This window comes from Trichoplax adhaerens, genomic scaffold (genome assembly GCF_000150275.1).
Source record: "Trichoplax adhaerens TRIADscaffold_1 genomic scaffold, whole genome shotgun sequence".
NCBI classification, from domain to species: Eukaryota; Metazoa; Placozoa; class Uniplacotomia; order Trichoplacea; family Trichoplacidae; genus Trichoplax; species Trichoplax adhaerens.
In genome coordinates, this window is record NW_002060943.1 from 13209243 (window position 1) to 13233718 (window position 24476).

Genomic DNA, 24476 nt, shown 5'->3' on the forward strand with positions numbered 1-24476 from the left:
AGGAGAAGACGATACGGTAGTTAAGCTTCCTAATACGGTTACAATTTGATCATAGTCGAAATATAGAAATCAAAAATGGCTCAAGAGTGATTTAACATCCTCGTACAGTTGGAAAAACAGAAAGCAAAACAGTCTATTATTATGATATATAGACCGCTAATAGCAGTATAGCACAACTATTGTGCCATGATAAGAGTATTTGAAGGATACGGATACATATATTACTCACCTCAATTCTTCTCACTTAGGGCTTGCAATCCTTACTTTTAAAATGGATCTAAACAGGAAGGAAATCAAGGCAAACAGGGTGTTGGTGATTATCTTCCAGTAACTATAGGCGCATCTTTACTCATGTCCACGATAGATATTTGCGAATGTCATCAATTCATTGCTATTGCTCGTAGTAAAGACGAAAATGTCAAACTTGACAATTACAATTGAAGCGATTATACTGACTACATGGCTTTTGCATTTCTTCTTAAATACAGTAACAATATCTATTAATACTCTATTTGGGCGGTGGTTGCTTCTTGAATTGATTTTTATGCCTGGCTAGATTCAACTAATTTGCTTTTATGCTAGTACACGAATTTCATTGTACTCACTAGCATATTTTAGGCTTTATTTAAAGTGCCTGCGAATCAAAGAAGTGATGAGATCATCAAGAGCTTGTTATCTAGATTGGTATAATAAACCTTGACAATACCTATCCTAGTTTGAATCATTTCGTTAAGTAATTAGAGTGATGACGTAGATTCTATGTATAGAATTTTGTTTTCTTAGTAGTATTTCCATGACTCATTGGAATCCGGTTATTCATAGTTGCAGGTATTCCACTAGAAGGAGTAATATACTGTTGGGGCAAATTGAGTAGTTAACAATGACTGACAGATTACAGCAATTACGGCGATAGATTTGTAGTAGTTAATGTAAATTAATAGTAGAATGATTCAATAACTTATGATAGTGATCTTGATTTCGTATATGTATTTTATTACGATTGATGCAGTTTAAATTATAACTTCTAGCGAAGATAAGTTACCCGGTAATAATCGTTTTAATAAGAATGAAAGGCTAATTTTAGTTATTTATAACACCACCATTGATGAAACTGCAACATAGTAGCTAGTAATAAGTCCTAAACAATGGAATTCTTGGTCAGATATTAAAATGTTAAATGATGAAGACGCCATATTTAAAAATCTTACCATATGGTGCCAGTATATTAAAGCAATGGAGTTGTAAAAGTTTTAATATAGAGACCTATTTATGTCGGTCGATGTACACTTGTACAGTGTAGTTATTGTAAAGGTTCTCAAATCAAAAGGTAGTCCATTTTGCACTACAGAACAGTAATGAAGTGCTCTATCATAATGAATACAGAACACTGTAGTACGCACTGCTTCCTTATGTATTAGCTCCATTTAAATGGTATAAAGATTATAACGATAAAGATAATTAGATTCGACTTATTTTTTGTTGGGCTGGCATTTCTTACCGGAAGGATATATGCCGTTTGCTTATTCTGATATAGCTTAAAGCAAGAGTTCAGAGTATTTTTTACAAGCAGCATCATGCATTGCGACTGTTAGCATACGTATTGAATATATAATAGCTGTAGCTTATAAGAGCTAACGGCATAACAATCAATAACAAAATATTGTTCTTCTTTTGAATAAAAATATTTACCAAACATACGAGCGAGCCCTATAATACTGCTCTACAACATCTTAATCTTATTATTATTTTTATCCAATTTATTCTGTAGCCGTACATCAGCTTGATCAGGAGTTGATTGATTTAAAAGGGTAGCTTCAATTTGCTGCTGGCAATATCAAAGTTAAGCGTCCAACGCATAGGTACTAGTTATAGCTCATGGTGGTTTAAGAAGAAATCTTTGATGTACCTTTATTATATGCGTGACGTATACAGTACAGTAGATGAATAGCTCTAGAAAGCCATTCCGTGGTCAGATTTGAGAGCAATAGATACTGTAAATATTTGTTTTCTTGCAGCCAGTTTAGAAATTTACCGAAAGGTCTACATCGATTTAATAGCTCATCTTGATGTAAACACTGTTCGTGATAATTAAAATCAATCAATTGAGTCAACATTATTACTTTCCCTTACGATAGAAAACCATTCTCAATATCGTTAGTGGTAATTTAGACCTAGCATACTGCTACTCTCTTGTTTCGTGAATTAAGATCAACCAGTCAAGTCAACATGATGACACACCCTTACGATAGAAACCATTCTCAATATCGTTAGTGGTAATTTAAACCTAGCATTACTGCTGCTCTCTTGCTTCGCGAAATTAAAATCAATCAATTACATCAAAATTATGACACTCCCTTACGAACCATTCTCAATATCGCTAGTGGTGATTTAGACCTTGCATTATTGATACTCTCTTGCTTGGTGAAATTAAAATCAGCCAGTTAAGTCAAGATTATGACACTCCCTTACGATAGAAAATCATTTTCAATATCGTTCGTGGTCATTCAGACCTAGATAGAAAACCATCCTCAATATCGTTCGTGGTAATTTAGACCTAGCATTACTGCTACTCTCTTGCTTGGTGAAATTAAAATCAACCAGTTAAGTCAACATTATGACACTCCCTTACGATAGAAAAGCATTCTCAATATCGTTAGTGGTGATTATTACTGCTACTCTCTTGCTTGCTGAAATTAAAATCAACCAGTCAAGTCAACATTATGACACTCCCTTACGATAGAAAAGTATTCTCAATCTCGTTAGTGGTGATTATCGCTGCTACTCTCTTGCTTGGTGAAATTAAAATCAACCAGTTAAGTCAACATTATGACACTCCCTTACGATAGAAAAGTATTCTCAATATCGTTAGTGGTGATTATCGCTGCTACTCTCTTGCTTGCTGAAATTAAAATCAACCAGTCAAGTCAACATTATGACACTCCCTTACGATAGAAAAGTATTCTCAATCTCGTTAGTGGTGATTATCGCTGCTACTCTCTTGCTTCGTGAAATTAAAATCAACCAGTCAAGTCAACATTATGACACTCCCTTACGATAGAAAAGTATTCTCAATCTCGTTAGTGGTGATTATCGCTGCTACTCTCTTGCTTCGTGAAATTAAAATCAACCAGTCAAGTCAACATTATGACACTCCCTTACGATAGAAAAGTATTCTCAATCTCGTTAGTGGTGATTATCGCTGCTACTCTCTTGCTTCGTGAAATTAAAATCAACCAGTCAAGTCAACATTATGACACTCCCTTACGATAGAAAAGTATTCTCAATCTCGTTAGTGGTGATTATCGCTGCTACTCTCTTGCTTGGTGAAATTAAAATCAACCAGTTAAGTCAACATTATGACACTCCCTTACGATAGAAAAGTATTCTCAACATCGTTAGTGGTGATTATCGCTGCTACTCTCTTGCTTGGTGAAATTAAAATCAACCAGTCAAGTCAACATTATGACACTCCCTTACGATAGAAAAGTATTCTCAATCTCGTTAGTGGTGATTATCGCTGCTACTCTCTTGCTTGGTGAAATTAAAATCAACCAGTCAAGTCAACATTATGACACTCCCTTACGATAGAAAAGTATTCTCAATCTCGTTAGTGGTGATTATCGCTGCTACTCTCTTGCTTGGTGAAATTAAAATCAACCAGTCAAGTCAACATTATGACACTCCCTTACGATAGAAAAGCATTCTCAATCTCGTTAGTGGTGATTATCGCTGCTACTCTCTTGCTAGGTGAAATTAAAATCAACCAGTCAAGTCAACATTATGACACTCCCTTACGATAGAAAAGTATTCTCAACATCGTTAGTGGTGATTATCGCTGCTACTCTCTTGCTTCGTGAAATTAGGATATGATTGCTGAGTTAGGTAGGCGGTAGCCATTAGGCACTTGTTTCCATGGTAACGCTGTACGGTCTAAGCCACTGTAGCTCATGTTTGGGTAACGATCGATACTGCACAGAATTCCTGGGCTATTTCCGAAGAGTACATACGTAAGAGAAAACCACTGCTTTAATGGTGTCTGTAGCCTATTGCTGTAGATCACGTTTGGGTATCTAAATTATCCCTGTCAGACAGCCGAGGTAGAGTGTTAGTGACGGTACTACTGGTACCTATGTCGGTCTTCGGTCGACAGGGTAGATACTGAAACGTGACTTATGGCACTAATATATTGTATTAACGACACAGCCATACAACCGCTGATTGGTAGTCTGCCGATTTGCTGCAAGTTAATCGTTGCAGCTCTCCATGTTGAATGCAGGCTGATTTGTTCATGAAGGATAACTTTTACTCCTTTAAAGCCAGTAATATAATTTCATCCATATGAAGAGCTCGAATATCGTTGTTGGTAAGCTCAAAATTACTTTGTAAGGAAATCAAATGATGTTTCATGTTACTGTCAGTCCTAAAGATCGAGTGAATATCCATCAAATAAATCGTTTGTCTGTCCATGGACGACCTATTGCGTTGTTGCATGCATTCTCACAAGAATTCCTATTAAGAAGTCAGCTAGATTAAATACATACTGAAGTCTTATGTGATACTATGAATAGGGTGGATTGCGTTGTAGAGATGATACCTTTACACCTCTTTCATTAGTGATAGAAAGACAGTATAAAAATAGCTCTTGTACTGGAGTGCACCTTTTTTTTAGCTGCAGCAATGCATCGTATTCATCCAGCTGCAATAAAATTGGGTCAGGAGGCAATTTGGAAGGAGCGGACTTCAAACAGGTGTAGTAGGAGTACAAAAGTGAGAACTTTTACGTTAGTAGTAAGAAATTTCGATGCTATTCTCGGTCAAGTTTGAGTTAGCATAGATTAGCGATCTGAAAAGGGATTGCCGTGAGGATTCATGCACTAAATGAGCTGAAATACTCGGAGAACATAGCTGCCATTTACAATTATTCATGACTAACCCTAAGGAATGCATTGACACATACAGTACTATAGGCTATCGTCAAGAGCATTACATTTTAGAGATGTTAAATACTGTTCAGATTGCTAATCCTATTCTATTTTCGTCGTCCTTCTGTCCTAAAAAACTTGAAATTTTATTTATCGTGCATCCACGTGTATGACATTGGAGATACCATCAAATGGCGTCTGCTTCCCAAGCTAGTATTATCTGGATTAACTTGTAAGCCCTACAATAACATCATCTGTCTAATTTTGTTCAGAATAGGAATGATACACCATTAAAAAAATCATGGCTGGTACCACGGAGGTTATGGATCTTATTCAAGTAAAGCTACAACAATTTCTTAGGTAATGATATGTTAGTCTAAACAAGGTAAAACTAGAACAGTAAGTGACTATGTCCTACAAAAGGAAATTTTTTATATTTTTGAAAATGATTTCTGCAATTCAGAAGAGCGTAATGTACTACTGTACTTCACCACATTCTGACATTATCAAGTATGATGGAAGTTGCCGCTGCAATTTTGCTCGCGTAGCTTGATCACATAATATTGAGATATTTACGTTCAAGTGTTTTAATTTAGCACCTACAATTGTAGCTTCCTTACAAGGAGTAAATAGTTAAGGATGAATCTAACATAACTTAAGCTATAGCGTAATCATTAATTATACTAGTGCACATTGAGTTGAAATAGTAATCTCCATTGAAATCGACTTTTGCCCAATTGCTAAAGTTGTGATATTATTTCATATATACTGTGCTCATTAATTACTAAAATAGTAGTGCAAAAGTAAAAAATCTGTAATAGCTTTTGCTCATATCTTGCCATCAGCAGTGAAAATTTCTTTGCAGTGTATGTCTAGTAGTTATAATATCCAATTGCTATCTAGATTCCCAGAGCTAAAATCCGAAATATTAGATGCCATGCACAATTTGGATTGTAAAAATCTCACGACATTAATATATGAACATGTTGTTATCAGTGAAAATAGTATCCGACAGAAATTAGCAATTCTAGATGAATTACTGCGATCGTTAGAAAGCAGCTCAACTGAATTACAGGAAGATGATATCCCAAATAGCGTGCTGCAGTTATCTTGCAGTGTATATTTACAAGAACAGGGTAACTTAAAGCAATGCAGGCGATTAGAGAAGGTAGTCAAGCTACAGATTATCCTTTACAAGTATATATACATTAGCTCTTAGCTAATGCTTATACAATATTTAATTAGTAAAATTTTTAATCTCATTAATGCCTCCTTTTATGCAGCTGCTTTATAAATTATCAAGCATTAATCAGGCCAAATTCAGTGCGATATTCTCGAATGAAATTAATGAATTACTACGTAAAGATTTGGTCAGTACTGGATAAGCACGACTGCATGTGTAAATAGCTATATTCGTATATACATATGTGATATAAATTACGATTTTCTGTTTATATTTGGTAGGACCATTTGCCTAATCGTCTCAGGACCGGTAGGTTGATCTCCTGATAGGATTTATGTCATCAATCTTTCTATGTGCAATACTGGATACTTTACTACAGTAAAAAAGATTGTTGTCATCTTATGCAATTCTGACTGTTATTATGCGTCATATAATTCGCTTTGTATCATAGTTGTTTACTTGGCTGAAGGTTCTAAACTAACCCGTGAAACGTTCGCATTATCCATTGATTCCTTGATCACATACGTAGCCTATGCCTGCAACGAGATCATCCTAAAAGTAAGTTTAACAGTTGTAAACTGAAGTGCAGAATTTAGTGATAAATGATACAATACAAGAGTGTTATCTGCATGGACTTCCGTTATTGAAACTAATATTTGAATGTAAGAAATAAGTTTTAATCAAAGTAGTTTAAATAAATGACGAACTGTATTTAATATGGTATCTATCTTGATGCTGTCATTTTATTATGTGTATTACCAAAGGCTTCTAGACGGCCCAAAGTAATATTATCTTTAATTATTTCTATTGCAATTTATTCTTTAATAAAGAGTAAAAATTTAACCCTACTCTCATCCATAGGCTAAGGAAATTCAGCCCGAGAACATCACTATGACTGCTAAGGTTGATAAAATGTTATGAAATTATACCAAGATTTTAGAGTGTTGACTCTTTTATCCACGTTCGAATCGTTGCTAAGTGTAATGCTGGTTTCATCTTTTAGCTAACTTTACAATTATTCCAACATTTTCCTGAAGTATGTATGAGGGCTGTGTGGGGGACTGAAAATAAAGGTAATTAAACGCCGAATCGTCTTTTAATGTTATTGATTACATTTCATCGATATCTAGTTTATAGTTAGTATCGCACTGATAGCATCTTCTCTTCCATGTATAGGCGACTTACATTCAAAGTTTGAACTTATGATCAAATCTGTATTAAAAATTATTTTTCAATGTGTAAGTTTAATTTACAGCATCACCTGATTGTATGAAGCGGAATGCTTATTTGTCATCATTATTTTTATAAAAACGCGACGCTATCATTGCAGGCAGATGCTATTGATACATTATTGATGGCAAGTACAGCATTGGGGATGTTGATCAATATATCACAAGATCTAAAACTCGGATGTAATACAGTTACAAATTTACTTATTTTATCAGGTATAAAAATCTACCATATACGTATATCATCTCTTCAAAGTGATGCGTTCTCGTTTTAATTGATATTGCAAGGTCTTCTATCTTGTAATAAATCATCTGTTTACTCCTAGGTGCAATTGATGAACCCAAAGAACGGCAGGTAGAATCTTTTACTGCGTAGGGAAATTGAAATTCTATTGGATTGTGTTTAGTTTTCTACATAGCATTATACGTTTATAAATTTTTATTTTTTAATGGTTTACTTCATAACTGTTCATAATTTCTCAGAACATCACTGTCTATGGTTTAAAAGTTGGAAACATCTTTGTTGATACCTCATTTTTAAAGTGTATCAGCGAATCAGCTACAAATTTTACGACTCTACTTTTAATAAGAGGCTTACTGAATTCTGGAAATATTAAGCTGCTTGCTGTGTCAACTACTATGATAAAGAAAACAAAACCGGAGGTAGATCGTCAAAATGTATATTTTGGTTGCGTTCTTTATTTAAGCCAATTTTACCTATGTAAGGTTATTAATGACCAAGTTTAGTGACTTTAAGTTTTGTTTTATTTATTTAGGATTCTCAGTTAGGTCGTGTTCTACTATTAATCTTATTACGTTTGTGTAAAGATCTAAGCAATTCAAACTTTCACTATCAGGCTGTCCAGAGTAAGTATAGCGATCATATTTTGGTCTTAGGCACAATTTTAATTTGTGCTACCATGCTATGTTGCGTCTCGACTACTTTGTATGTGTAAAGGCAACTGATATTATGAATCCTTTCAAATTAGTGATGGCATCTTAGTTGTTTGTAATGGCATGTAATTGATATTCTGGTAATGCCAAAGCTATCTCTTATGTTATTCTCATTATCCAGCTTTTGCCCAGTGGTTACAAAATACAAAAGAAATGTTACTAGAAGTGAAGATGGACGATCATTTACCTTTATTTGTATCTCATAGTCCTGTAACTGATGAAATCTTGAAATTTATCTGGGAGTCTATTAATGATCCTGTAAGAAATGGCAATGAATAAAAATATCTAATTTGTGTTTATAACTATTATTAACAGTTTTAAAATCTTCAAGCAGTGGGCTTCTGGAGTACGTATTTTAATTTCTATATTATTCTCGCCAAACCTCAGATTGATGGTGTGTCATATCACGTTAAGAACATTTTCAGCTTACTATTATTGGTGCACTCTTTAGAATGTAAATTAAGACAAATACCTGAAAACGACGAGGTAAATTATTTAGTAAGTTGCCTTTGCTATCATCAACTTTATCAGTACATGATTATGATCCAAAAATGCATTATTCTTATTTCCTAATCAAGTTTGTCCGAGAACTAATTAATAAGACGCTAATGATATCATGGCAGTCAAAAGGCAGATATGCTCTTTTGCACTGTATCATCAAACAAGCTGGGCCTAAAGTAGTAAGTTTATTAGATGCTCATGGAGTTGTTTTGGTATTATGCAAATAAAATATATAAAGTTATTGGCGCGTATGATTCATTTCTGTCTAGGTATTAAACATTGATAAAACTTTACCTTTCGCGCTGTCTCGGTGTTTAAGTATCAATTCCTTGGCTTCAATTTCATGCGATATTTACAAAACTTTCTTGAACGATTTACAGTAAGAGTATTGCTTATTCGTAGCAATTCAAAGTGAACTATCCATTATGCCGTAGTTCTTACTGTTTTAATCCTGCTAAATTCTATTATAGGGTAGGTTTACTGATTAATCCTAAACAATATGCAAGATTAAATGAATATTACAGATACCAGCATAGCCAAGCTTTAAAGATATTGGTTTTTGGTTTTTTACTTGAAATAAATTTGTGAATTATGGATTTGCTAAGTTGACTTGGTGAATCAAAAAATCTGTTATCAATATCAATATTGTTCTGATTTAATTATGTATGGAAGGAACAATTAGAATGCCCATATGAATTTTGATATGATTCGATCTTAAAAATCTAGGTTATGCATTTTATTCGCATTAATCAGTTTATATCTCGTTTTGCGTATGCTAAATGCCATATTAAGAGTGAAGACATCATAAGCAGTTGGGCGACGGCGTGGATAGATCCAATTATAAATGGATTATTTGACGATGAAGATGCGTAAGTGAATAAATTCCAGCTTTAGGAAGTAGTACTAAAAATGATTAGCTAACTTTAGATATATCGACATTAGGTTGCTTCGACACAACATGCGAATTTACTGGTTACCGGCAACTTTGTCTATAATCTCCAATTCCTTGCATCAATTGTTAGACGCCAGTGAATTAAGATTTAATAATATGAACTCGAAATGCCCCTCCGCTAGAGCTACACTTCGACATATACATGCAAAAGTAATGATCTACAATGCCGCCAAAGCATTGGATATTATTCATGTAACTGAATTGGTAAGACTTTTTTATATTACTTTATTCTGAGGAATTAATAATGGTAGCCTACGTCATGCTATTTTATATGGTTTGCTACTTATGCTGATTGAGTAGATTAGCTCATGGAATATACATACTGTCTGATAGCAAGACCACATAAGAAATGTTCTTTGTAACGCCTTTTATAGCCTGAAGAATTATTGGATTCCTCTTTGCAATGCTGGGATGATGATATTCGTATGGATGCAATATCGCTGCTGTGTTTTAGCCAAAAGCGCGCTGGTAAAAAAATCTTACATTAACGCTGATGAAATGATTTGTTTATGCTAGTCCAGTATGGTGGCTTTGCTTTGTTGATTATGACATTATCTTTTTTACTTATGTTAGATGGTTTAACTGATATGGAAATAAAATTTCTACGCCAGTATCTACCTCTTAATTTCAATAGTGATAACGCTGCATTTCGCCAACGACTGTTAGCTAGTTTGAAAGTCCTACTTGAGCGAATTCGAGATAGCAGGTAAGGCACTTAATCCATATACAGTTTCCTAAATGCACGAGTAATATGAAGTACCTTGCCATATTTTTGCTTATACGTTATGATTCTTATCAAATGACCGATCATAAAGATGCTCATCAGTATTAATTGCCTACTAGTTTATCGATGTTTAAGGAATATAGGTTATTGCGGAAACGGCAACTTGCAGGCTCTGATGAATTTAGAATCTTAAATCAGCGGATAATGACTAATATAGGTAACCACAGATGACAGGACATTATAAACATTGTGCAGTAGGCATATTGGGATCTTGTGTACTGAACGTTAACATGCAAAATCTCATCATACTACTCTAAATTTATTGTAGAAGTCCTAGACTGGCTATTTAATTGCAGCATTGAATGCTTGAATCCTGATTCGTCTTTTCAGCGATCAATTACAGGTTTAGTTTAAACTTTAAAATACTACAAACCTGATACCAATTGATTAGATGATCGAAGATCAATTCTAGTACATTGTAAAACTCGGTACAGGACTTAAAGTATGCAGCCTAATATTTCAAATTATCGCATCTACTTGGAATCCGGATAAAAGGAAAGGCCAGCCCCCAGGTACTAGGCTTATGTTTCCTGTACTTGTTTTTGAACGCAATTTGAACACGTTAATCCAACTATTAATTAATCCTATACGTATTTCATGAAGCTGCTATGGCGGAATTAATTAATTGGGCGCATCGACAGCAACGCCTGCAATTTCTATCTCCTAGGTGAAGTTTTTACTTTGTCTAATGTTTTTATGCAAGTATAGCTGTTTTATTAATTATTATTGTTTTTTATTCTGTTAGGAACCTAGGAATATTATTTCATTGCTTCCAAAGTCAACATGGCGAGGTATCACATGACTCGATTCTGTGTTCTAGTCAAAATTTAATGTTTTAAACTATTTCTGGTATCTAATTCTTTATGAACATGGTCCTTGATAATATTATAGATGGAATCGGCTTCGAAAGAAATTCTTTATAAATACGTTGCCTGGCCTATAGCAATTAAAACAGCAACCGATCACGAAAAGTTCTTAGCCGTTCTTGCAATCAATACCTATTATTTAATTTGCAGTCCAAAAGCATCAGATTGCAATCACGGAGCGTCATTAATGGCACTGATTGTCAATAGGTTGTCACTGTATCGTTCCAACAGTCAGGTTTTATTCTAACTAGTACATTACCACCGAAGAATAGTTGTAACCTATAACTTATCCTTCATTTAAAAAGGTATTTAACAAATGGATTCTCAATGCAATTAAATGAAAATTGCCAGGGCTTTGAGATATTGAAGATTGATGGACTTTCTACTGTTAACGAAGATGCATCTCTACAGGCCATGACGGTCTTGCATAAATTATTAGATCATCAGCTTACTTCGGCTAAACAGTTTCTGACATTTGCTATTAAGGAAACTCCTATCTACGGTATTTAAATTGATGAAATAGGTCTAGATAACTTTACCTTTTTATTAAGGCACGCTAGAATGCAAATGTATTGTATACGAGCATAAACTTCAAGTTACTATTATAAGAGTTTATAATATCAGTTTTATAATATAATTTAATGCCCCATATATCAGATTCCATTCGGGATCAAGATGACCGCTTTTAGTCAATTTTTTGTTTAGTTTTTAAAGTAATAATTTTTCAATTGAATTAAATTCAGGTATAATAACGACTATACGTCGGTGTTTACTGGAATGTCCAAATTTCATTAAGAGTAACAAGAAAAGCGCCGTGGGCAATGTGAAGCTAGCATCTCCTTTGTCTTTCTCTATTCAAGAATGGCGCACTGCTTTAAAAAAAATAATTCGTCTGGCAGACGAACTGATCAATTATATCTTGTTCGATATCTTGTCAGGTTAGTCAAGCTTGTCTTGTAAAATAAGACAGAAAACAATAAATTATTTTATCAAAACATTATGAAGCAATGTTTACATCGCAAAATTTAGCATCATCTTTATCACCGTATTACTGGTACGTAGATAATGACATCTCTGAATTAGAAACTTCGGCCTCCTTTGCTGATATGGGTAAAGCAATTAACCGCATTATTCTATCTGATACCCAACATAAACTTGAGGATAACAGTTCGAGTACAGCCATGTATGACCTAGTAATTTCTTTTTGCTGGTTAAATCTGAAGGTAAATTTTGCTATTGTAGCTTAATATAACAAGTTTATAATGAACAGCATTGGTCATATATTAATACAATTATTAACTGTATCAATAGGAGATTGGTTTGCTAATAGGGGCAATTGTCGATACTGTTCCACTATGCACGATAAAGTTTGAAATGGATAAGTCTGCTAAGGATAGTCAGGGCTTTCTAGAGACTGAAGATGTTGAAAAAATTGGCGACATGTTCATCAAACTTTTAACAAAGTGTCGTCATAAAGTAAGATCAAGAAATAAATTCAGGTTTCTATCATAATGCAGAAATATATTATGATTCTTTTTTGATGTGATCATATTTAGGGTGTTATTGAAGGCTGTAGCATAGGCTTTGTTCAGGTCTGCACAAAGTTATTATGCAGTTCATCGTCAACTTATCAAGATATACCTAAATTGTGGCTAACTCAGGTTCCTTAAACTTTTTGTCTAAATACAGTAAAGATTAACAACTGTTTGTATTTATGTATTGAAATTTGACAAAGCATGTTCTCTATTTCAATAAGGCTTTGTCTGTCATTACCACCGATCAAATGTCTTCATCCTTTACCAAGAAGAGGTGATAATAAATAGATACTAAAACTGAGTTACTAAAATTTAGTATCTCAAGTAGGATATGTTTTCCCTTTGATTCTAAATTGTTCTAAGTAATATCTCTGTTCTGTATATTGTAGCGCTGGCTTGCCGTTATTAATTCAGTCTATTGTATCGAGTGAGCCGCAAAATGCGAAGGTAAATACTACTACGGATCCTGATTATTATACTGCTTAATAACATTGTAAATTAAGATCGATATTCGTGTATGCACGTACATTAAATTGTGGTTAATTATATTCTAATCGAATATTGAACGTCGAAGAAAACTCTGCTAAGATTAAGCATGAAAACATTAGAATTAGTCACTCGTCGGCCTATTGGTGAAGAATATGACGAAACTACTGATTTACCGCAGGTGTGCTACTCTCAGTTTGAAATAGAATATCTGGTTTCAATGTATTGATGATATAAGCTTGCAATATATGTTACTAAGTTTAGATTAGCGACTCAATCATAAGGTAGTAATGACTTCAATATTTTGCGCAGCAAGTTCAATTGGTTAAATCTTAAGTTATGATTATTATTTACCGTGCGTAATATATCCAAGGATGTGAACGTATTATGCTGCAGTATAGACTGTTTGATTGCAATTGCCTTAAGTTATTTACTTTCTATTTTGGGCAAAAACAGACTCATGCATTAAATGTAATGAAGGTCCTTTATCGGGATTCTAGTCTTGGTGGTGATGTTTTGTGTTATGCGGCCGATGGAGTTAAATGTGCTATACAGGGACTGCGGAATCCAATTTGGACTATTCGAAATGCTTCCATGCACTTATACGGAGCATTAGTTTCGCGTCTGTTTGGTCAGAAACGTGTTCGTGATGAACATTCTAATTATAACAATACCCAAGCTGCAGAATTTTTCTCTCGCTATCCTTCCCTGAAGCCGTTTCTGCTAGATGAATTAAAACTAGCGTTCGAGGATGGAGAAGTTCGTAGAACGGCCTGGATTCATGGTGGCGTTTATCCGGCATTAATTATTTTATCCAAACTCCAGCAGGATGAAGAGATAGATAGTACAAAGTAATCTACTTTAGATAAATACTGCTTAAAATTCTTATTTCATATCTAAGGACTTCGAATTTTTTAATGTTATGCCATTTTATTAAATACAGTCCATTGCAAGATTTCATTCCTCTCTTAATGAAACTATTATCAGCAGCTTTGCTACAGCTGCGAGATTTAGCTGCAAGATCTGTTGCTGCTTTCATTTCTAAAAGTTAGTTTAGAGAATATCATTTATTAGGGTTGTGTATGAGTTTTAAGTACATACTAATTGGTTTCTAGGTAAATGTCTCGATACTGCCATTAAACTTTTGCGTGATATAAACGAAATGCCTTCACAAAATCACGTTCATGGCACTTTGATTACAGTTTATCACTTAGCCATTAACATCCTTCAATTGCGCGATTACAGCAGAATTAGGTAGCAAGTTAGATTTATCAATTATTTCAGACTGTTCTTGTTTATCAATAATGACCTGTAATACAGCTGGAAAGAGGCAACATTTGACTTGTGACTTGACTGTTACAAATTTCAACATTATTTATAGTGATTCAAATGTCATGACCCTATATAATGAAGTTCTTAATCATATAAGGGTAAACAATTATCAATTTGATATATTACAATTTTTATTTATCATATAGATCAAAATTGTAGAATTTGACATTTTTATTCACCTGCTTGTAATTTAATGGTAGGTGTTAACATCCAGTCTGCATTGTCCGGTTGTTCAGAAGGCATATCTTGATTTACTATGGCTATTCAGCAAGGAAATTTTTAAAGACAGCAGATTGCTCTATAAGTTGCATGAGAATTGCTGGGAGATGATAACAAATTTCAACACGAATCATTCGCTCAAGGTTTGATAGTTACATAAACGAAAATAGCAAATTTATAAAGTCTACACTTGCCAATATGGATAATAATTCTTATTATAATTTCTTAAGGTTGGATACCCACTTTATTTAAAAAGTGTTGCGAAGCTGTTGGTTAATTTATCTCTAGTCGATTTACGTAAGAATTTAAAGCAAAATTTAAGAAATGTTATACATCAGACTGTACTTGTCTATTCTAAATTGAGTTTTTGAATTTACGTTCATCGTAATTAGGTAAAAATGATACGCTTGAGAATAACTACCTGGAAATCATGATTAAGTCGCCACATGATGATATTCGATATTCAGCTTTAACTGAATTGGCTTCAATTCTCTCAGACGATGTTTACAGTAACAAAAATGATACAATGATTAATATCATGGTATATAGACGTATGCATTATCAATTTAATAGTAATTCTTCAAGTTCTAGTAATCCAAATTTAGATATCTGATAGTCATTTGTGCTGTAAAAAATGGTGTTCTGTTTTAACTCCTGTTGTAAAGCGATACATTACATAAAATTTCTTACTCATGAACGACTATGCATCAACACGGCGGACACTAATATTATAAATTTTATTTATGGCTATAAGTTTAACATAAATCAAAGTATTCTGGATCGTTTACCAAAGGAAAACAATCTAGAATGTTTAACTGCTGCCTTTGATATGATCTATTTAATGGAAATTCGTGGATTTAATCCAGTGAAAGCAATTGGTTAGTGAGACTAGGGTGTAAATCAAGAGAATAACTGAAAAACTGGTAACTGTTTTTCTTCTTATTAGCTTCACAGATGACTTACTTTGCTTCTTTAAATTTCACACCTTTTTAGGGGACATAAAAATGATCTGGAATTTTATGGAAAGGTTAATTACCACATCGAAAAGTCTTTCCATGTGTTCCATGGGGCTGGTGACAGCGTCTATTATTCTGCGTGAGATGATTTTGATTTGCTATAAACGGTAATAGAAGATGGATTATGATTACTTGTAAGGAATTATGCAGTGAAAGTAATATCTTCTATCCCTTGTAGATGTAATAACAGTAAAAGCCCCATCATAAGCCAGTCGGATCTGGTATTATATTCTAATATCAATTATCAGCTCAGTATTAGTTTTAATTTCATTCATCATGTATTATTGGTAATGTACTATGCTAAAAGTATATTTCAATTCAAGGCTAAGTGCTTGCATCAGTGGTCTACCTGGATAACTGAGAAAAGCCAGTACGAAGTTCCTGAATCATATAGAATCGCAGCAGCAAATTCATTGTTTATTGTTGGACCAACTGCTACATCTATTTTATCGGAATTTGTATTGTTGGATGAATTTAGCAATATTTCACAAGAGCAGAGAGCGTTATGTAGTGTTTGTAGCAGGTAAAGCAGATACTATTCGAGCTACGATGTCGAGTATCTACTATGTAATTTTAAAAGCGTACAGGTATAGATGTAAATCAATGTAATCTGATATTACTTTGATGTATTTTATCAAATGTCTTGAAGCTGCATTATGAGTGGGTCTCGTTTATTGCAAGATGAACAATTAAGTGTTCGAAAGCCAGCTACTAGTTTTGTTGGCAAAATGATTGGATCAACTGTAAGTTGACGAAATACTATTTGTATTGGTTAATTAAAACATATCGTATTAAACTTTTTTGTTATTTCAGATAGAACCTCTCCACAGCACGTATGCGTTAGAGGTAAACAAAGGCTGTTAGCCGTAACTGCTGTGCTTGTGTCGGATATTAAGTAGTTAGATGGAAGCACTTTATTAACTGTAAAAAAACCTGATTATCTTATGAATTTGATTTATGCCGTAGATGCTGTTCGAACACTCCGGAAAATTTTTCTGGCAGACTGATCTCATGTTACAAAGTTTAAAACTATTCCTATTGGGTCATAAGCCAATATCATCTGTCCTAGCTAAACTTATTCAAGAAAGGTATTAATAACTACTTTAATTACTGTGTATGCATTTCATGTATAATTTTTAATTAAGCAGTTACATTGTGTTAGTGAGAATAACTTAATATTCGAACCCGAAAATCCTAACCTTTATGCTGAAGAAAGTCAACTGGTTATTTTAGCTACTAAAACCTTAAAGGTCTTGTCCTTTTCAAGTTTAATTCTTAGACATTTAGTGCGATGAAATTTTACCGGCCATAGTATACTAAAAATATTGATAACATTTGTTAGGTTGTTGCTGGTCAATTTAATTTACTAGGTAACGAAAGTGCCAATAAATCGCCAATAGCGAAATTTAAGTTTTGGCTAGAAGGCTTACTTGATGAGTGTCTGAGAAGTTACGAGGCAATTATGTCGTACTTAAGCCATGGTTGTAATGCGTCTAAAGAAGGTATTTATTTCTATAAATTATTATAGGGAGCACTCTGTAATATTGTTTCAATTTTACTATACTCATCATTTGTCTATTTGCCCTTAATAGCAAATTACAACTACTTTGGTGCTACTGGTCGTCAATGTGTATTTTTATCATTTTATCGATTATTGAAAACTTCTATCGCCATATTGGAAATTAGAAAAGATTTACGATATCGAATTCAATGTTCTGAAGTATTTGAAGAACTTTATCACTTACCGGTACGATTAATACTGTTTGTTCTTTCAAGATCTGTTCCGCTAGCATTCTTTATCCACTAAATCTTGAATTGATTATAATTATCGACATGAAACATGTAATAATTTAATAGTAATTGACATTATACTATGGCTTGTTTCAACAAAAATGCTTAATTTGTTATGTAACTTTGAAAGTGAACCTTTGAATAAAAGTAGTTCAATATTCAAGTACTATGCGAGATATGATTTTCTGCTAAGTTACATTATCGTATTTTGTCCATAATCTTTTTTGTGGAACTTTTACTCCTCTTATTATTAGGAAAATATTGAAGTACATCCACTTTTGCAAGCCCATCTCGATGAGCTAATGGATTTAGCTAAGCCTAAACGTGAAGATAGTACTGCAGATTAAAGCAGCTTTGGTGTACCAGAATTAATATGATTACTATTAATAGCGAAAAGGAAACGTCATAACATAAAAATATGACCAACATAATTGGGAATTTACGAGCGTATTTATAAAGTGGCTTAAATTTATAATTGCAAGTGGAATTCAGTATCTTGATATACTTACTAACTTTTTATTTAAAATTTCGGTAAAAATTTGCTAAATTTACAACTTGAATGATTATTATATAATGTATATTATTATCAATAAAACTATGAATTGCTCATTTTAATATAGTGAGACAAAAATTATCAAGTCCACAGATAAATACTGTATTTATCCGGCTTTATTACAACGCAATTCTGTGAAATTTGCAGTGGTTGTACCTGCACTGACAGACTAGTAAAATTATAGATTGTGAAATTGTACTTGTTTTGCTAAATAAATATAAACAAATTTATATATGTGCAATTGTACTTTTCATAGATAGTGACTATTTTATTAGAAATAACTGTTGCTGGTCTACTGCAAATATCAAAATATCTACAATACATTCAACTACGTGATTTGTTGCTGATTTCGATCCCATCGATTGCTATGATCATGCACTCTGTTAACGTAGAAAATGATCAGAACTCAGTTTGTTAGAATGCACCAGCGGCCGCTCCCAGACAGTGTAAAAGGAGCGAGCTCACAACGACTAGTGGTTCCGAAATTCAGTAGTCATAAAGGCTCGTCGAGCGATATAATAAACATTTTAATTGAATACTTTTGGAGTGATTGATTACCTATTCGTACCGCGAGTGCATTAGGATATTAGTTACTAGAGGAGTTAATCCGTTCACAAAAAAAGAAATTTGTGACAAGCATATAAAAGGTAAAGTAGTTCAGTAGAAAAGAAGTTTAAATTTTAGTTCCAGCTAAGCATTAAGAAACTCAAGATACCATATGTAATTTTTTTTGATAGCTTGTTTGTTTAAGGTAGTAATTCTGACCTTATTGTAATTCTTTTAATTAGATTTATAAGTAATTACTAAAGCTTAAATAAGCTGCTGTTTTTCCTTAGTTTGATTGGAATTTTCAAAGTAATTGTTTCTTATAAATGTGTTTTAATTAATAACTCGAAAACAATGAAATTGTTTGGTAATATCATGCCAAATTACTAGTGGCAGCTATTGAAATATTAAATGTCTAGAATGAACACTAGTAATGATTTCATAAATGGATTAGTAAGAAAGAAAGCATGATTGTTACCTTTTGTAATGATGAACTATGACTCATTTCTTAGCTTGAATTATATTATCAATAAACTATTACAGCATAGCTGCTAGCGAATCATAGCTTTAATTGCACTCGCTTTATTAACGGTACTAACATTTACTTTATCATTCGTATTGCAGTATATTTTTGGCTAAGTTACATTTCACCACATAAATCTCTTTTTCAAAGAAGGAAGTGAAAATAAATTTATATCTTCCGTTGAATCATTTTGTTATACCTTAACTTAAGTTAAGATGGTACTCGCTCACGGTCTCTGTTAATTAAATTATAATCTGTCAAGTGTAGTTTTAAAAGAAAAAATATAAGCTATAAGTGCTACAATATTTAGGGGATAGAATTTTAGATATTTTAGGGGCAATATCTTAACATGGATGATTTGGGAGGTATATAAGACTAGTAATATCAGTACTGTACATACATTTTCACACACGTAAGAAATAAAATTTGTCAGTTTTATTCTATGTTATTCCAGGATTCGACTACAAAATCGGATTCTAACTAAATATAAATAATACCATTGTCACAACGTTGTTTGTGGCACAAATAACTAATTTATTCCTAATGTAACCGCTGTAACGTTAAATACCGTTGCTAATAAGTGTCACTAACTCGACTAGGTCAGTATAAGATCTTATTCAGCAGTGAGTATACCCAGACAACTTCATAAGTCATCTTTATTCGAACGATAAAATATACTACTAGGTAATGTAATATGAGAACCCATTCTATGATTAAAGACACGCTCTTATATACCTTTGCCAATTTCCATCGGTGTAAATTAATACATAATTCTATTTACAATATACTTGATTTTGTATAAAATATATTTATGATAATTATTATAGAATAAATATGTGTTCATTAATATTGTGTGCTTACCACTCTTACTCCTATTAACAAATCAACTAGACTTGTTACTTAACAATTCACAGTAACAAGTGTGACAATCTCTATTACACATTCTACTCTTATTAGATGATTTAAATCATCAGAGTCGCTAATAGAAATCCATTAACGATTTAACATATCGTCACTCTACTTTAGATAAAAATATGAATAAATATTTTTTTATGTACGGTAATGATGAACCGTAACAACCATCAACAATAAAACTTTTTCTGAGAAAGAAATAATTAATAGAATATCGGATTATAATTATAATCTATAATAGCAAGAAAGATTACTATTTTCGTTGTGCGACATTCTAAAGTAAAATTGAAAGCACATTTCACGTATCGATACTTTAACTAGGTAAAGTAAGATGCTATTTCTATTATCTATCGAATAATAAAATTGCAAGAATTCAAACTTCCAACAAAAACTATTCGTGATTTGTTTTACTTTTTTTCAAACACATTATTTCATTAATTAAAAATAGAGGACCTCATGCTGTAAATATGCTGAAAAATATTATGACAGTTTATGTATGATATTGCCTTTGTAAAATGTAAATGTTACAGATTTTCTTATACATACACCTGTACTGAGAGAAGTAGATAGAAGAAAAGCACATTACAACAGGCAAATTATTGGCGATAGCTAATTCAAATCTGATTATTGACGACAATCACATACACTTTTTGGCCAAGATTATGCTTATTTGCTGTTTGAATAAATCTATATAATCTGCCAATATCTACTCAATTTTGGTTAAAAGAGAACAAAGAAAAATTACAAGCACATACGTTCAAAGTTATCAAACCTTGCTATTTCCCTCCTTCCACCAAAACCTCCACATAGTTTCAGGTCTTTGCAGCTTCTTAAGCAAGCAGAATTTACATATAAATTTCGCATTACTGGTAAAATACTGTAGTGATATAAACTATTAATGAATTATTAAGAATCACTTCAATATACGGTACTCAATTTCGATTGAAATATACGGTAATTAATATTACCAACAGCGATGACTTTTTCTGCAAGATCGTTCATTTATTATTATGCTGGATAGATGATTAAAAATAATGATTTTCTACAATACCGGTAAAAGAATTTTTGAAAGAATTTATTAAAGTTCTGATATAGCATCTTGCAGCTACTATAACAAGCAGCGCGATTTCTTACTAATTTTATAATGTCAACTGTATCAGCCTAGCAATAACAATTTCAACTTAATCCTACGTAAATTTCGGGGCTGCTCTATGTAAGTGTAATTGCATTACTAATCCCCATTTTAAAAGACCGTTACTTCTATTTAACTGATAGTACCGTTGTAGGCCATCATTTTGATGTTCTCTAGCCTAAAATACTAATTTTCCATGATTAGTTTTACTTCTTCGCAATAATACAGTTAATATAAATGATAAATACACTTGCAATTCCATGAATATGTGATTACGATATTATGATAAATCCTAACCAGAGTCAAGTCATTGGGCTCATGCTATATTTACGCTATATACTATATGCATGCTATCTATGTATAGCATATACATATACTTTGATAATTCAATTTTGCCCTTCCCATACGATTATGGAAAATAAGTTTCCATTTGAAGACACTAGCAGCTATGCAATTAGTGTTAGCTTTATGTAAGTGTTTCTTTAAGCAAGTATAATGAAGGAAGTCGGTGGTAGGCAATGTACGATATAGTAGATTAATGTTGAAGTATATCGACAGTTTATACTCGTCGCTATTTATCATTAGCTTCAATGAATATGTTGTTATTGCTTACTGCTGATTGTTATTGCTTAATAAAAATACGCAACTTAAAATACCGATAATTATATTGCAAAACCACATCATTAATATTACATAACGTGAAGTATTTCTTTATTACCCTTTTCCAATAGCCTATAATCTGCGATTGCAGTTCTAATTTGCAAATTTTCAATTATGCTTTGTAGTCATGAAATAATATTAATTAACTTACGGTTACAGTAGTAGATTACCCTAAAAAAGATAAAAGCTATTTTAATTAGGTGCTAATTGAATATTATTAATTAATCAAGCTAGCAAGTCAGTCATTGAATGTATACTCGTATAATGATAGATTTTAATCGCATCGTTTTCATTATACATATTTAATTTCAGTTACTGATGTTTTCGACATCAATGTGATAACTATGATATTTGAAAATAGGATTGAAAGTTTACGGATTTTAAATGAAATGGTGAATCTACCCTACGGCTTTAACTTGTATGATTTGTGCTATTTGGATTTTGTATGGTGAATTGAGTACGAATCACTTAAATCGTAAATTGAAATAATACAGACCACCTCTTATATGCATGGCATTATATAAGATTAAAAATAAACCTGCAATAAAATAGTCTATCTTAGTATCTTATATAAAATTGACACATTTAATAGAATACTAGTTTATCCTCGTGTAAGTACCGTAAGTGTCATGTGCTATGCAGGTGATTTATGCATTAGCTTTAGTTTAATTAGTCATCAAGCAATTTTGTATTCATCAATCAATTTAATGATGCAAAATTATTATCCAATCAATGTTAATTCAATCTTTATTGGTATGCGTGGAAGCTATTGTCATGTTCCTATTCTATTCATGTTCATGCTAATCTTGAACTTATTGTACGTGTAGGCTCAACATTTGAGTCATTTTGATGCTAGTGTTGTGCTAATGATGCGTTTTTTAATTATTATTATAATGATGATTGACTTAGATGATTGATATATTAGAAAAACGGATAGAAAGAAGTATCGACAAGAATGCCTGCCCACTTTAATTTATTTCTTCTCCATCATCCTGATGAATTGTAAGAGAATAATGGATGAATGATTGAAAACCGCTAACAAATAAAGGCGTATCCGATTTGGCTAATTAGAGCACGTTCCTAACTGAAATAGACTTTGTAATGCTGATCTTGATTTGAAAGCATCGAGCATCCATGATAGCGTGCTCTTTACGTATTTTATCACTCATTTGTACAGCGATCAAAATTGTTAACCCTATCGAGTAGACAAATTGTGACTATTTTTCTCAAATTATATATTTTGATTGTTGTTGAAAAGTAAAATATGGCCAATCAGACTAGCAATTCTACGATATTTGACGAGATTAAATCTATACGCAAAAAGGGCGTGAAATATCATGGCGAAGGCAATTATGAACGCGCGTTATTTTATTTTCAGAAAGCTGTAACTCAAATCAAATCGATAGCGGAGAGTAGTGATAGTCGTCGTCAACTTGAATATTCTATTTATCTCGCTATGGCTCAATCTTACCGGCAAAAATATCAATTGATAGAAGCCAATGAATACAGCGGAAAAGCAGAAAAGTTAGCTGAGAAACTAGAAGAGGTCAAGATTTCTTATTGTTTCGATATCCAAGGCGACTGTAAACGACTTGAAGGTGATTTTATGGGTGCTTTGAGTGATTACAACAAATCACTTCAAATAAAATTAAAATCGTTAGGGAGTGAACATCTTGATGTCTGTAAGTCCTATCAGAAGATCGGCTTGGTCTACCAGAATCAAGGCAAGCATGACGAGGCTTTAAAGGAATACAATAAAGCATTAAGGATTTAACTGAAAATTCTTAAAAATAATCATCCAAGTATTGCTAAAACATATAACAACATTGCAAGTGTCTATAGCGATCAAGGCAAGTATGATGACGCTCTATCAATGTATAACAAGTCACTCAAGATTAAACTGACACAACTTGGCGACAATCATCCAAGTATTGCTGATACATATAACAACATTGCAAGTGTCTATGATAATCAAGGCAAGTATGATGACGCTCTATCAATGTATAACAAGTCACTCAAGATTGATTTGACACAACTTGGCGACAATCATCCAAGTATTGCTACAACATTTCGCAACATTGCAAGTGTCTATAAAGATCAAGGCAAGTATGATGACGCTTTATCAATGCTTTTGTAAGGTGTTTGATAAGTTATTTGCTTCCGATATTCTGCTTTTGATTATAACGACAGCGCTAACAGCACAATACGATACCATACTGAAGTATTGTAGTCGGTAAACAACTTGTACAACAAGTATTTCTCAAAGGTTAGGTGTTTCAACCCTGTTCAATTCTAAGTCGGTCTATTAGTCTAAAAAGATCGAATAGATCGCAAAAATCGTTCAATGACAAACCTATTGTAGTAGTAGTGAGTAGTGCAG

At 32.9% G+C, this 24476-nt stretch overlaps 3 protein-coding genes across 3 annotated transcripts; all 3 read left to right on the forward strand.

Moving 5' to 3' along the window:
- Window positions 1–5223: 5223 nt before the first annotated feature.
- On the forward strand, window positions 5224–14267 carry TRIADDRAFT_52840 (uncharacterized protein; the record flags this gene model as incomplete). Its single annotated transcript, XM_002108364.1, has 36 exons — window positions 5224–5282; window positions 5826–6090; window positions 6206–6292; window positions 6387–6414; window positions 6557–6663; window positions 6967–7008; window positions 7109–7178; window positions 7282–7343; window positions 7436–7550; window positions 7661–7689; window positions 7818–7997; window positions 8111–8201; window positions 8410–8546; window positions 8676–8774; window positions 8867–8968; window positions 9059–9168; window positions 9260–9344; window positions 9516–9658; window positions 9732–9945; window positions 10116–10209; window positions 10315–10447; window positions 10609–10682; window positions 10794–10868; window positions 10960–11037; window positions 11129–11192; window positions 11271–11316; window positions 11417–11598; window positions 11697–11893; window positions 12135–12329; window positions 12454–12614; window positions 12703–12867; window positions 12948–13052; window positions 13148–13200; window positions 13316–13373; window positions 13501–13593; window positions 13869–14267. 36 exons carry the CDS (start codon window positions 5224–5226, stop codon window positions 14265–14267), a joined length of 4197 nt encoding a protein of 1398 aa, XP_002108400.1.
- An 894-nt stretch (window positions 14268–15161) lies between these two features.
- On the forward strand, window positions 15162–18117 carry TRIADDRAFT_52841 (uncharacterized protein; the record flags this gene model as incomplete). The annotated part of the gene is made up of 10 exons (XM_002108365.1): window positions 15162–15193; window positions 15957–15990; window positions 16303–16502; window positions 16629–16722; window positions 16793–16825; window positions 16946–17067; window positions 17142–17229; window positions 17322–17481; window positions 17572–17726; window positions 18025–18117. The coding sequence occupies 10 exons, from the start codon at window positions 15162–15164 to the stop codon at window positions 18115–18117; spliced, it is 1011 nt and encodes a 336-aa protein (XP_002108401.1).
- Window positions 18118–23873: 5756 nt separating this feature from the next.
- TRIADDRAFT_18515 (uncharacterized protein) lies at window positions 23874–24233 on the forward strand (the record flags this gene model as incomplete). Its single annotated transcript, XM_002108366.1, has 1 exon — window positions 23874–24233. A coding segment is annotated over one exon (360 nt), but the record flags the coding sequence as incomplete, so codon positions are not given.
- Window positions 24234–24476: the final 243 nt, after the last annotated feature.